The following is a 14,081-nucleotide window of genomic DNA, read 5'->3' as shown; positions in this document are numbered from 1 at the left end:
AAAAGCATCCCAGAGGAACCTAAAGTGTTTTTGCAACCTTGGAGTCAAGTTCTGCTCGACCTGTACGCATGCTGCTCTTAGTGGTTTGCACACCAGGTTAGTCAGGGAGGGCCCTGCTGGTGGCCAGAGCCACGTGTCATCAGCTGGCAGCTAGAGCTGACTCAGTGGATCAGGAAGAGCTGAGGACTCTTCTCTCCATAGCCTTCCCCTGTCCTACTTGCTCTGTTCTTTTCCAGTGTCACCAATGCCCTTTGTAAAGCGATGGGAGCAGCGTTGGCTTCTTTGGGTGGAATATCCTGCAGGGAAACTGAATGGTGGGGAGAAGTGCTTCATTGTGTTGAACAAACTGGTGGTGGAGTGTGGCTGCTGTAGCAACTAGGACTGCCACGGTGCCCAGAGGACTGTGAAGACATGCACTGAGAAGACACCTTTCCATGTAGTGTGTGGTGCTGGCCACCTCATTTCACATAGGGTGTGACAATACCAGGTGCTGACGAAGACAATTGGTGTTTGAAGTGTGAGTAAGCTGTCATTTTGGATGTAGAGAAAACTGACTGACTCAGCCTTGTAAAATCATGAATGAACTGTGGAAGGTGCTGTGGTTAGGTCAGTTTCTCCATTTCCTACCAAGCTGACAAAAGGAAATACATTTTGACACAACGTACTTTGTGAAACACAGTGCTGCAAGGCACTGACTGTACCAAAAGCACAAATGATAAGGAATGCAGTGAGAGACATCCCTAGCAGGCAAGTCCGTCAGGGTGCTAAAGGTGCCAATGCTTCCTCTGCCTTGGGAAAACCCAAGTCCATCCTGTTCTTTCTTCCTTTTCTTTGTCAACTGCTCTCAAACTTTGTCACTCAGATTCTTCAGACCCTAAAGCACCTCTTTAACTTGTGGTTTAATTATTTGCTGGGTTTTCAGCTTGCAAACGCTTTGATCACAGGTTAATGTGAATCTGTGGTAAGATCACTGAATAAGCAGAATGAAAGGCTGGAAACCTGACATTGTTTTATAGACTTTTAAACTCTGCAGTATCCAAAGAAGAGTTGCACAGAGATTTAGGAGCTTCTTCTGAAAGTGCCAGATCAGCTCCAGGAGCTGTCTAGCTTCTGGTTTTGGTGCAAGGGTGGGTTTGGATGTTTGTGATGATGCATTTTCCACCTATCTGCATTGGCATACAGGATTTCAGCTGGCTGGGTGGCTTCCACAACAGCATGTGGGTGCTGGAAAAAAAAACTGGGACACTATTTTTAAGATTGCTTTTAAAGGACACTCTGGAGAAAAAGAAGCTGACTTTTGTAAGGGGGTGCTCAGCCCCTGCAGTGTGTTCTGTCACCATATCACAAGATTTCTAAAAGGAGCAGAATCAGTAGGACACCGGCGTATCAGTCTGCAAAGAGCAGCTTCCTTTGCTTACCCCCCGTGTTTGACTAAACTGGCATCACACGGCTCGGTCTCCCCACTTCCCTCCCACCCTCTGTCTGCTTCCGCTGACAGTCCTCTCAAAATGTGCTTTGTAACTCAAGGCTCTCCTAAAGGGCTGACTCCTTCAGTTCTGTGTAACAAAAACTTGTGCTGCTCATAAATAGATTTGCATCTAGCAAGAAGAATCAATGCAACCCAGCTGGCCTCCAGTTCCTGTCTTAAAGAAGCCCCTAAAATTCAACACATGTCACTTGGGCATAGCTGGGGGACCTCTGCAGGGAGCTTTCCTTTGAACAGCGTTCCTTTTCTGCAGGATCTGCTGTTTGCAGCAGAATTGTCAAGAAACCACAGAGTGCCTATCTAGTGTATTTACTAAAAATGACAAAAGCTTTTAGTTTTCAACCAGCCTGGGGTGTCTTGGTATTTCTTTCAGCAGCTAAGGGTAAGAACTGCCTGGCTGAAGTGAAGTTATCCTGAGATTTATCTCAGATTTACAAATCAGTTCTCTTCTAATAATACCTGATGTGCATTTAGTGCTGTCTGAGCATTCCCAAAAACTTTCTGAGCATCCAGGAGGTCAAACTTTCTTAGCTTTTGGGTCTAAGGAAGGTAATGATTTTATACAGAAAAATTTGGCATGCTCAGTGTTAACCACGCAGCTGTGTAGAACAGGGAGGGAAGAGGCCTGATTCTGCTGAGTCTTTTGGTCAGATTACCAGGAGAAAGAAGGGAGGCAATATGGTGTATGCAGGGGATCTCTAGCTCCCTCTAGAAGGACAAATCCCATATGCCAAGGGAACAGGCACCTAACATAGTGTTTTATGGACATCATAATGGGAGGAATGAGTACTATATCCACCTTCCTGAGCTCCCTGCCTATCTGGGGATGCTCAGCTCTGCTTTCTTACAAAGCATGGCTTATTTCCCAGCAACATATTTCTACATATCTTGGAAAACACTCTGGAGTTGGGGCATGTGGTTCCACAGAGCAAACTGCCCTAAAAGGGACATACGCTTCCTCTGGCTTGAAGTGCTAATCAAATGAGGGCAAATAAGATCTACTGGATCAAAAGCAATTCCCAGCATTTCTGGATTCCTCAGAGACTGAGTGCTTTCTGGAACCCCTCTGGAGAGCTTTCTTGTGTGAGAGTTCACTGGGGCCAGTCTACCAAGGAGTTTAAACATACAGCCCTTTTGATATCAGTGGGGACTTAGGCTGATTTCTTTAATGGGGAGAATGTAGCTATGTTTCTTCCCAGGTGCTGTCTGATGCTTGCTTTCTTTTTCTTTCAATCTGATTACCAAAAAGGCTGCTTAAGACAATAGGCAGATTTGTGCAATGCTGGCTGCAAGTAGCAGGAGACCTCTGCTAGAGCACAGGCTAATGGCTTGGAGAGGGCAGGTTCAAATGCAAGGTCAACCAATGAGTAGTGCCAAAGCACATCATTGCTATTGATTGAGGAAACGAGTACCCGTCCACTTTGCTTTGTGGAGATCAAGTTTCTGCAAAATGAACAGGGCAAGGAAGGTATCAATGATTAAAAAAAAAAAAAAAAAGAGCTCAGGTGTTGGATTTCTAGAGAAAATCTCAACTTCTGTAGACTGGGAGCAATCAGTTTTGTCCAGTTCTTCCTTTCCTGTATTCTGTCCACGTACACCTGATGAAGTTAGAACTATGTGGTCTGGAAGGTCCTCTTCCAAACTAAGCTATTGTATGATTCTGAGTATGTAAAGCATCCAAGTGTCTCAGTTCTTTCAGTCCTTCACAGACTGCACCCTGGACCTGAGCCAAACCCACACCGCCTTGTCCCTGTGCATGTGTTGCAGGAGGGACTGTCTCACTTGTGGTCTCCACAGCTTATGGGGAGCATTCAGGCTATGCAGGAGGAGCAGGCGATGTAGGGGGCAAGGAAGACAATGTAGGCTGTGTACTGTTTGAACTAGCAATGATTGCATATATATAAGGCATTGGGAAGGAAGCTATCAAGAAGGAACCCAGAGAAGGAAATGCGTATGTTAGAAAAAAGTTTTTGCCTATTTGTTTTTCTTTTCTTGGGGTGAGTTTCTCCAAAGACAGATCTGTTCCTTCTTATTTACACAACGCTAGGCATGAAATAGCAGCAGATCCCAGAAGGTGCTGCAATGGCTATGAAATCAGTTCATCTGAAATTATGCAGTGCATGGAGAGCATCTTTGTGTGGCTTTTTTTCCACAAACAGATTAACCTCTGTCACGTATGCATCAGAGTCCCAGATCATTCAAAGGCGCATCCTAAATCTGGGTGTAACGTAAAGCTAAAATCTCTCTCCGACTTTTCTTCTTCCCTTTGTATCATAATGCTTGGAATAGAAGTAAATCCTACTTTCCTGCTACTGAAAGAAGGATGAAGGGAACTTATTTGCTCATCTGCACTACTCTGAATTGGCTGATTAATAAGCTAACCAGCAAGCTTGGACTTCAGTTACTCCTCCTTATTTTCATATTCCTTGCCTTCCTCATGGTTGTACGCATAGTTACTCAGTTGTTTGTTATGATGCCAAGTTTTGTATCTTGGGAAGGTCTTAAATTAATCACCCAGCTAAGAAAATGAGCACAGATTTCTTACATAGCAAAGTGCCGGCTTTGCTGAGGACCTTTTCAAAAGAGCATCATACAAGGGATGGTTGCAAACTGCATGTTTTGCCTGGTAGCAGCAAGAGTTGTCTTAAATGTCTGTGAATCTACTCTGATGCCACAAGAGTAGGTGGGTAATTCTACTAAAATAAAAAAAGTTTGATCCTATGAATACTGGGTTCAGTCTTTACAGACAACTTTATTGGGCATCTACAAAATTCACAAGATTATCTGTAACCCCTTCTAACTTCTGGCATGGAGACAGGAAGATGAAAACCCAAAGGGCCTGCTGATGCTCTTAACTTAAGGACTTATGTGAGCTACCAGTCTTGATGTTTTTCTACGTATTTTCTATGTGTTTGCACTCGCATACCTGTTTCTGCTGTGTGTGCATGTGATTCTCTCAGCTTACTCTTGGGTTGCTGGAACTTGAGAGGAAAGCTTTGTGGCAAGACATTGTATGCCATACAGTGCTGACTAATGGGATTCTTTGAAATCCTTTCACATATCAAATAGATTTGTAAGTAATGGAGTCAGGCTGAACGTACTGCAAACCCCAAAAGCCTTGTTGAATCCTGAATTTGGCTGTCCCAACTATTTATAGAACACTCTATGCTTATTCTAAATATATTTTCCTCAAGGGGACCTCATCTCAACTCCTTGCTCCACAGCCCAAATTGGATCAGCAATGCTGCTGCGATCTGTTAGCAAAAATTCCTTCTCTAGTTCTCTGTCAGAGTTGCTGATGTTCCTGGGGCAGACCTTGAAATGCTGTGACAGGCAGTGCTCAGGGGTTTGGATTTAAACTCTGCAGCCATCCAGGAAGAGACTTTGATGATATATGAGACCACTTCCTGTAGCCATTGCTTGACTGTTTTTATGTTCCTCCTTTGCTGGTAGGTCAAGTCTACAAGGGTTGACTATGGCCTAAAGCAGTACTTGCACTGGGCCAAGGTCAGGATTTAAAGGCAGTGAGTGTGTCAGTGCTGTCACCAGAAATCTCTAGAAGTCATGTCAATTTAGGTACCCTTTAAAAATCCTGTTATTCTTGGTGCAAGGAAGAAGTGACTGCTGCTTACTTGGCCTGTGTGCTCCTTAGGGTAACATTGCATCTAAGCCTCAGAAAATGTCTTTGTGGTTGGCGGAGACTCTTCTTGGTAATCTTCCTTAAATGATGGATGGGGCAGCGTGTGGCAAGATCACAAAATGGGATTTTGTGCTTGGGACTTAGCAGGAGGAGTTCCTTAGCACACCTCCAGAGCAGTTTCCTTCTCTTGCAGCCTCTGGAGCTGCATGAAATTAAATGGGTTATATCCTTACCTGTCTGGCAGGAAAATCACCCCAACTCAATGCAACAAAATGGACATGGTCTCTTGCTCTGGAGAGCAATAGAACAGGTGGAATATATTTTACAAGGTCCTATACATGGAGGATTTCACAGTAACCTCAAATATTGCCACAAGATGCATTCCCCTGCACACATAGGCATTTCTTTGTGGTCTCCTCGGCTCTCCCAAGGATGGATGCATTTCACTATGGTAAAATGTGTCTGCCTCCTGGGCTGACAGTTAGGTGGGCAGCTTGCCTCACTATGCTTCTGGCTAGTTATTCCCACTAACGTGTATCTAAACTTGATTTCCTTGTAATGTAAGGTCAATTTTAAGCCTAATTTGAACATTGAATGATGTGGTAATGTCTCAGCTGCTGCATGGAGTTTCTCCTTATTCTGCTATTTCTGTTCTGTGAACAGAGTACAGTGGTATATATAGCACAGAGTGAAAAACTGGCTTTGTGCAACTGGTGCGGGCAGTGCAGGGTGAGGGGAAAGTGCCTGGTTTTCATGATGAAAATAGAAATCTGTCTTCATGTCTGTACTCCGGGAAGCTGATCAGATGTATTACGGAGTGATACTGTCACCACAGCTTGAAGAACTAATTTCAGAGCTGGCTTCTATCCTTCCTGGTAGTTTAATATCCATTTTCCTATAAGAGGAGGACGTACTGCCTCTGTTCACACTGCCTTGCTAATCACAGAATTGTAAAGTCTGACCTGCTTGAACTAATGCTTTGTAGCTACCCATTCACTCACATGCAGACCAGCCCCCTGATGCCCATTTTCTGCTATTTTCTTATACTACAGAGATAATAGGAACGGTGAGTCAATTAATTCCATGAATTTCTCTTTTCTTTTTGAAGTGTTTGTCTACCGTGGAAATTAGGAACATATGCTAAAATACTGGCTTAGAGAATACTTGAGAAGTTAAGCTTAGTCCTCAAAGTAGCCTTGCTATGTTTTGCTGGAGGCACTTGATTTTTTCCATTGCCACCAGTGTGATGTTTAGAACAGACCACACTCGTTCCCAGGAGTGCGTTCCCAGGGAAGTGCTGCTCTGAATCAGGTGGGACTGAAATTGGGCTGGTGCTGGAACTGCTGTGCATTATATGTTGCACTAACAGCAATGAATACCCCTGCCTGTTTTTTTTCCTGCTGGGCAGGGGATGGGTTATAGAGCTGTTTAAATCCTTTATCCCAAATCCGTTTGCCTTCTCATCAATGGATTCTCTTTCTCTCTTTTGCAGGCATGGTTCAGAAACTTGACCAGAAGCTTCCTGTAGCCAATGAGTACCTGCTCCTTTCAGGTGGTGTGCGGGAAGGCGTGGTGGACATTGATCTTGATGAGCTGAATGTTTATGCGCGAGGCACAGACTATGACATGGACTTCACCCTGCTGGTGCCTGCACTGAAGCTGCATGACCGCAACCAACCGGTGACGCTGGACATGCGCCACTCGGCGCTGTGCCACTCCTGGCTGAGCCTGCGGCTGTTTGATGAAGGAACTATCAGCAAATGGAAGGATTGCTGCACCATTGTGGACCATATCAACGGAGCTACCAATTACTTCTTCTCTCCAACTAAAGTTGCGGACTGGTTCTATGACTCCATTAGCATTGTCCTCTCTGAGATCCAGAAGAAGCCTCAGCGAGGGATGCCAAAGGTGGAGAAGGTAGAAAAGAATGGGACGATCATATCCATCATCTTGGGAGTGGGCAGCAGCCGAATGCTGTACGACATTGTTCCTGTGGTGTCCTTCAAAGGCTGGCCAGCTGTGGCCCAGAGCTGGCTAATGGAGAACCACTTCTGGGATGGAAAGATCACAGAGGAGGAAGTCATAAGTGGGTTTTACTTGGTGCCTGCGTGTTCCTACAAGGGGAAAAAGGACAATGAATGGAGGCTGTCATTTGCCAGAAGTGAAGTTCAGCTGAAAAAGTGCATCTCCAGCAGCCTCATGCAAGCCTATCAAGCCTGCAAAGCTATCATCATCAAATTGCTGTCCCGCCCCAAAGCCATTAGTCCATATCACTTGCGGAGCATGATGCTATGGGCTTGTGACAGGCTACCAGCCAACTACTTGGCCCAGGAAGACTATGCCGCCCACTTCCTCCTGGGTCTTATCGATGATCTCCAGCACTGCTTGGTCAACAAGATGTGTCCTAACTACTTCATCCCCCAGTGCAACATGCTGGAGCACCTCTCTGAAGAAACCGTCATGCTGCACGCACGGAAGCTGTCCTCAGTCCGCTCAGACCCCGCTGAACACCTCCGAACTGCCATTGAACACGTCAAAGCAGCCAACCGGCTAACGCTAGAACTCCAACGGCGAGGCAGCACCACCAGCATCCCCTCGCCACAGTCAGATGGAGGGGACACCAACCAGCCTGATGACCGACTAGCCAAAAAGTTGCAACAGCTAGTGACTGAGAACCCAGGGAAGTCCATCTCCGTCTTCATTAACCCAGATGATGTCACAAGGCCCCACTTCAGAATCGATGATAAATTTTTCTGAGCTTTCGTCAGTGTTTTGGGGGATTTTTTCTTCTGTTTCATTATTTTGAAATACTTACAGAGTGCAGGTTTTTTCAGTTGTTTTTTCCTTGATGACTTAGTCTCTTGTTTTTTACATATCCAGCATAGATTGGATCTGTTGAGAACAACCTGAATAAATTATAATTCCTGGTTCTGCAGGACGGTGCAGATTTTGAAATAGTACATTACAATTTCATATGCTGCTTTGTTGGTTTTTTTTTTTTTTTTTTTTTTTTTTTTTTGAGGCATCCATCCGCATTTGTGAGTAGTTTCTAAAGGCGAACATACACTATAGACATACATACCAGTGTTAGACAGATTTTTTTTTTTTTCAAGCTTCCAGAATTTCTATATACTGTTGGACCCCTGAAAGGGAGAACTCATTTTCTGCTGTGTAGGAAATTCACTTTTTGTTTTTTTTCTCCATGAGCTTCCATCACCCTAAAGAAATGAGAGAGACTTTGGGTTGGAAAGCACTACTGGTAATTTGATGAGGCCAAATCTAGCGGGCTGAAGCCCAGTTCATCTGTTCTTCACACTTTTCCTACCTGGGGAGAACGCTGACTTTAGAGATATTGATGGTTTTGGGAGGAAGAGTTGTTTCTGTTTTGATCTACTTTTTGAATGTAATTGTTCATAATTGGACCTTGTGTAGTCCAGAGGGTTGTTTCTGCTGCTTTCCCGTGCGGAATAAGGTTATGGAATGTTAGTTTTAGTGTGTGTAATTATTCAAAGCCTTATTTAAATTCTATTAAAGAACATACCATTATAAATGTTAATTGCACTAATGAAATCTCTGCCATTACCTCAGTCCCACTGTTTGTGTTTCTTTCATGAATTAGCTCTGTTATTAGGTACCAGTATTGCGGAATGCTCAAGGCCCTTTGGGTCTCATGGTTTCAGGTGATCTCTTGATTGTCTTTTGTAAAAGACTTCCTTGTTAGCCCTGCGATGTTTGAGAAGTCAGGTTTTTGCATTGGCGTATTTCTTTGGATGCGTGTCGTGTGTTGCAGTGCATATTGCATTAATATGTATTGCATGTTGTTGAAACAAGATAAAGACGTAATGCTAAAGAAGTGGTATGTGCAAAGTGAGTCGGCCAGACCTCGAGCAAAGGAGCTGTCTTGCTTCTCTAATGCATGTATGAGGCCTGATCCTTCATGGCATTTACCATTCCCGTGACTCCCGTGGACTTTTCTGACTCACCGTGGGACATGAGAGATCTTACTTTGGTCTCCTGTTTGCAGAAATTGTTTGTGTGTAAACTTGTAGTGCGACAGTAACGAGGGTTAGTCTGAGCCAAAAATAATTCTAAGTATAATAATAATATCAAGGATGATAATTCCAAGGATTCCACGTTCAAGGATAGAGTGGCTTTTTTGTGCCTGGCTGGCCAGTGACTGATATTTAGGCCTTAAATCAGCAATTTGGGCTTATTGATTTTCCCAGAGAAGCTGTTCTGATCCAAACTTGATGCATGTTTTAAAATGTGATTATTAGAGCAGCTTGAAGTATTTTTAAAATACGTGACAGACAAATGAGGAGCATATAAATGAGGAGTAAATTCTAACAGATAAAAATCCTGTTTGAAAAATGTGTCACTTCTTTCTCCTAGCCTGTCAGGTAATGAAACCAGGCTGGTGGAGCAGCACACCAGCAGCATTGGAAACTGTGTTATTTTGTCAGATGGCAGGGAGGTTTTGATGCCTATCTATTGCCCAAGTCATATCTTAAAACGAAATTTTGGCTCCTCCATCTCTTAGGCATACTTTGTTTCACTGCTGTGGCCAAGATGCTCAAATTTACCTGAATTTACTGGTACACACTGATATGAGCCTGAAGAAGCTCTCCGAAGTTGTTGGCTAGATGAAGTGGATGAGGATTTAACTTCAAAGCACAACTGGCAGTGATGGTGAGCCCTGGTGCAGCTGCAGTGATGGCCTGGAGAAGGACATGTATTGACTTCAGTGAGGCAGAAGTCACTGGCTCCTACCAGTGTGGCTGTTGCCAAAGATGAGTCTCTATGTAAATCCATGTACCTGCCAGCAGAGGCTGGAGGACCAGCTGGGAATCCTCCCCAGGCGTACTTGGAAAATGTAGATTCATTGAAATCATCTTTTCTCCAATCTCCAGGACTTCTGTCTGCTGGGAAGAGAGCCTGAGCTCCACAATGAAATGTCCCACTGCCACATGAGAGATCTGCTCCACACAAGGCACCAGTAGCCTGGCAGGCAGAGCCCCTGGGAGCCCCACTGTCTGCTCCTGCTCCTGAGTTATGCAGCTCTCAGCCTTCTTCATGCCAGTTCAACATCCCGATGACCAGCAGTTTGGCTGGCCCATGTCAAGCTCTGGTGTGTGCTCCTTCTCTTTTTTTTTTTTTTTTTTGTTTTTTTGTTTTAATTAAAAAACATTTTGAAAAGTATCTATCTTGTTCTTCCTGCATTATGAGGAAAAGTTGTGTGTGTGTCTTTGTTTGGGGTGTAAACTTGGCTTTCTACCAGACTGGAAAGCAGCTTCCCATGTAGGTTTGAGAGAACTTGTATCCTAGGGAGGCAGAATTCTAATCTCCAGCTGGTTTTGAATCTCAGTCTAGTTTATTTGCTCCTTTCTACATACTAGCACAACTTGATGAAGCAGGTTGCCAACCAGAGTTAGTGTGTGCTTTGTCTGTCAAAGGCTCTATCTTCTCCCGCTCCTGCTATCCCTTCTCACTTTCTGGTACGTGTTGGGACAGACTTTCAAAGCATATAGGTGTCACATGGTTTAGATAACAAAAACCAACGATTCTTCACTGCATCCTGCAAGTTTCAAGGGGACTGCAGTGCTTTTTGTATTGGAGAATTCTTGGAAGTCCTTGTACAAGCATTTTAGAGCACCCAGCCCCATCGGGCACCCCAGCTGTGGCCCTACTCTTGGAACAAGGTTTTGCCTTTGCTATTTCAATTGAGTTTCTGGCTGGCAGCAGGGTAGGAGAAACAGCTCATGTGACTGATTCCAGTTGTCACTTCTGTGAGTCCTGGTGCCCAGGTATAGCTGAGCCTGCAGAGCTGACAGTCACCAGCTGGTGGGGGAATACATGGGGATAAAGGAAAAAATGCCTCCTTTACAGACCAAAAGTCAGAAACTCCTGATGGTTGCATTGCTCTGCTCTCAAGGCTGTGACTTGCTTCGACAGCAGCTCCACATAGCTTCATCCTCTGAAGACATTTCTATAGAGGTTTATTTTGGTGTCTCACCAACCTGCTTGATGCGTAGTGATGAATGCAGATTGCAGCTGGGTAATGAAAAGTAGCCAGGAAGTGGTGGTTGGGACTGGGGGGGCATGGAACAGAGTTCAAACCTCAGTAAAGTCCATTGGGACTTGAAAATATGCCTGAAAATATGCTTGAAAATAAGTGTGTGTTCTTTGCTGGATCAAACTGATTATCAAGGTAAGCAGACTGTTGTATTTTATTAACTCATGTGTAATGCAGGCAGCCATGCCTAGTGCAAGCGATTGTGGCTGAGGCAGGGGGGAAGATAGGTTTTGCTAATGATTATTTCTTCAACTTTTTTGTTAAAATGTGTATGATTGTTACCTAGAATTGACTAGAAGAAGTAATCTATCTGTCCCTTTTTGCAGGTTCAGCATGGGATACGTTTTGCCAGTTTGTTTTGTATTACAGAGAGTGTGTTGGAAAGGTCAGTGGGCAACTGAGCACAGTGATGTTCAGATTCTCTTGACGTTGGCTCGGTGATTAGAAATATTCAGCATGTAAATAGCTTGTTCAACATCAGCAAGTACATCATCTCCCTCCTGCCAGCTTGCTTAGGGTGAGCTAATGGACTTTTAACATTATGCAGCTGAGAGAGTTGCTGTCTCTAATAGCTCCTGATTAAACTCTCCAGAAGGGAAGATAGCCACTGTGGGGCAGAGGCTAAAAAATGGGGTGTGGGGATGGGGATGGCAGGGTGCACAAAATAGCAGACATTAGAAAGCTGCTGGCCAAGGGGCACTTGCTGACGTGTTGTATTTAGGGAAATTCAGCTTTATATTTAGCACATTTTGGCTTTTGAGAACCATCTTTCTAATGGAGCCCAATTTATTTCCTCTGCTTTTAGAATAGTGACAAAATAGCCCTCCATCCCTTCTCCTCCCGCATTTCCCATTTCTAATCTATTATTTTAGGGCTGATCTGAGGAACTATTGTGTTCTTTTCCTATTATCTTTGTCCCTGGCTCAGCACTGTGCTTCCAAGCTGAATGTAGGCTTTTGGGGGTTATTTTTATCTTACTGACCTTCTGTGGTAGAGGAACATGCTCTCATTCACTCACAGACAACCTGATTTGCTAAGCAGAGATGTGGGTGCATACACATACATCAGGCTCCCTTCAGATTCACTTGGCCTTGCCTCTGCCCCTCAGATTTTTGCAGTGAAGACATTGCTGAGGTCTTGCTGGGCATAGGGAAGCCATCTGAAGATACAATATGTGATTCTCAAGTCTTAACCAAGTCCTTACAAAAAGCAGAAGCTGAGGCCAAACAGCAGACACTTTTGTCCTCAATTCTCATCCCCTTCGATCCCCTTGTTTCAGTTTTCTTTTTGGGAGGTGATGAGGAGAAAGGCGATCTGCTTCTGTCTGCCTCAGTGGTCCAAGTCCTAGATGTAGCTTGCGATGTTAGACACTTTAATTAATGGCTCTGCTTATCTCAAGGGCTCCTTCTTTCTTTACAACCTACCATGACATTGATAGGACTGGAGAGGATTTTATGATCTGTTCAACCAGTTCACAACAGAACTGTGTAAAGAAAGGAATGGACAATTTCCCTGAAGAATGAATGACCTTGTATCCTTCTGCCTCCTCTGTGCCAAGGCTTGTGCACAGCATGTTGTTAATAGCCACTTCTAACACTTCAGGAAGGAATCTGGGGCTCTTTTAGAGTTTCCCTTGAACAGACAACAGAGGGGAGCTGGAGGGAGTGGGTGAGGACACAGTGTCCCCTTGCTCTGACCTCAAATCTCCGTAACACTGCCAAAGCTGTAGTGACTGACTGCTGCTTCTATGACAAGACACCATTGGTGGAGCTTCCAAGAAGAGAGGCAGGGTCTCAGCTGGCAAAGATGGCTCCCCAGGGAGACCTACAGCAAGCCCAGCATCTCCTATGTGTTCTTCCTCATGGGGAAGTGCTCAGGACATGTAAAGCACTGTGTCTTACACTTACATTGGCTTACAAGGATGCAAAGTATGTGACTCGGGGCAGTGAGGAATGAGGACCAACTACATGACTCTGTGAAAGCCATGTTTCCCCTCGACCTCATGCTGTCCAGTTCCTGTGTAAAAATGCCCAAACCCATAACCTCCATTTGGCATCCCTTTGTTTGCCAATGGCTTTGCTTAATCCTGACTGAGGTACATGGTGTTGCATTCATTGCATTATTCTGTAAGTCACTGATGACAAAATTGCAGCAAAGGTGGAAATTATTTCAGAAAGCCTCCAGAAAAAAATTATGAGCCCATCAGCTAAAGGAAAATGTAGAAACTGACCCCAGCAGTGCTGAATGCCATCAGCTCATTGGGACTGAAGAACTACTAAGTCCAAGACACATGTTACATGGTCAGTAGTACAAGGCTCCTGCAATTTCTCCTTCCTCACCTGCCCCCTCAGCCTGTTTCTATATTGCACTCAGCACCCCCACCCAGCATCTTTAAATAAACACCTCAGAGGTGTTCTGTTACAGTAATGAACAAAAAGGAAATAAATTGCTGCTCAAAGAAGCTGGGATAAATATTTTTTGTGTTTTGTTATAGTCATCTGCAACCTCTCTGTCCATGTCACCTGTCTCACCAACTTATTCAGAGTGGCAAGCATCGTGGTGCAGAAAGGAGGAGAAACGCAAGTTCATGTGAGTTGGTGTAAATAATTCAGAAGTGCTGGCTTGTTCTTCTGATGCACAGTGCTGCATTCCTGCCAGGGCATGCTGGTCCAGCACGCACAAGTCGTGCTCTCCCATGTTAAATTGAGCTATGGAGACAACAGAGTCAAACTTCCAGCAGGGGAAGTTCTGATGGGAAGTTCCCCTGATTAGGGAAGCTCAGCAGGGCATGTCTCCCATCTTGATACTTCTGTCTAAAAATGTTATAAAGACAGCACAGTGCAGCAGTGCAAGAGCAAGGCATGTCAGGCAGTTCCTATACA

At 44.5% G+C, this 14,081-nt stretch overlaps 1 protein-coding gene across 3 annotated transcripts in view; it reads left to right on the top strand.

Annotated features, from left to right (window-relative positions):
• MB21D2 (Mab-21 domain containing 2) overlaps nucleotides 1-11,786 on the top strand; it is a 52,655-nt gene extending 40,869 nt beyond the window's left edge. For 2 of the 3 annotated variants that reach the window (XM_048955179.1, XM_048955180.1), the window contains exon 2: nucleotides 6,619-10,259. In XM_048955179.1, coding sequence (XP_048811136.1) covers nucleotides 6,619-7,883 — 1,265 coding nt within the window. In that variant the 3' untranslated portion in view covers nucleotides 7,884-10,259. Of the gene's footprint in view, nucleotides 1-6,618; nucleotides 10,260-11,525 lie in introns of those variants that run through there. The other variant, XR_007378901.1, reaches the window with a different exon arrangement.
• Nucleotides 11,787-14,081: the final 2,295 nt, after the last annotated feature.

Source organism: Lagopus muta, chromosome 9 (assembly GCF_023343835.1).
Source record: "Lagopus muta isolate bLagMut1 chromosome 9, bLagMut1 primary, whole genome shotgun sequence".
In the NCBI taxonomy this organism is placed as follows: Eukaryota; Metazoa; Chordata; class Aves; order Galliformes; family Phasianidae; genus Lagopus; species Lagopus muta.
Note: the sequence above shows the minus strand (reverse complement) of the source record. Positions and strands in the feature narration are given on the sequence as shown.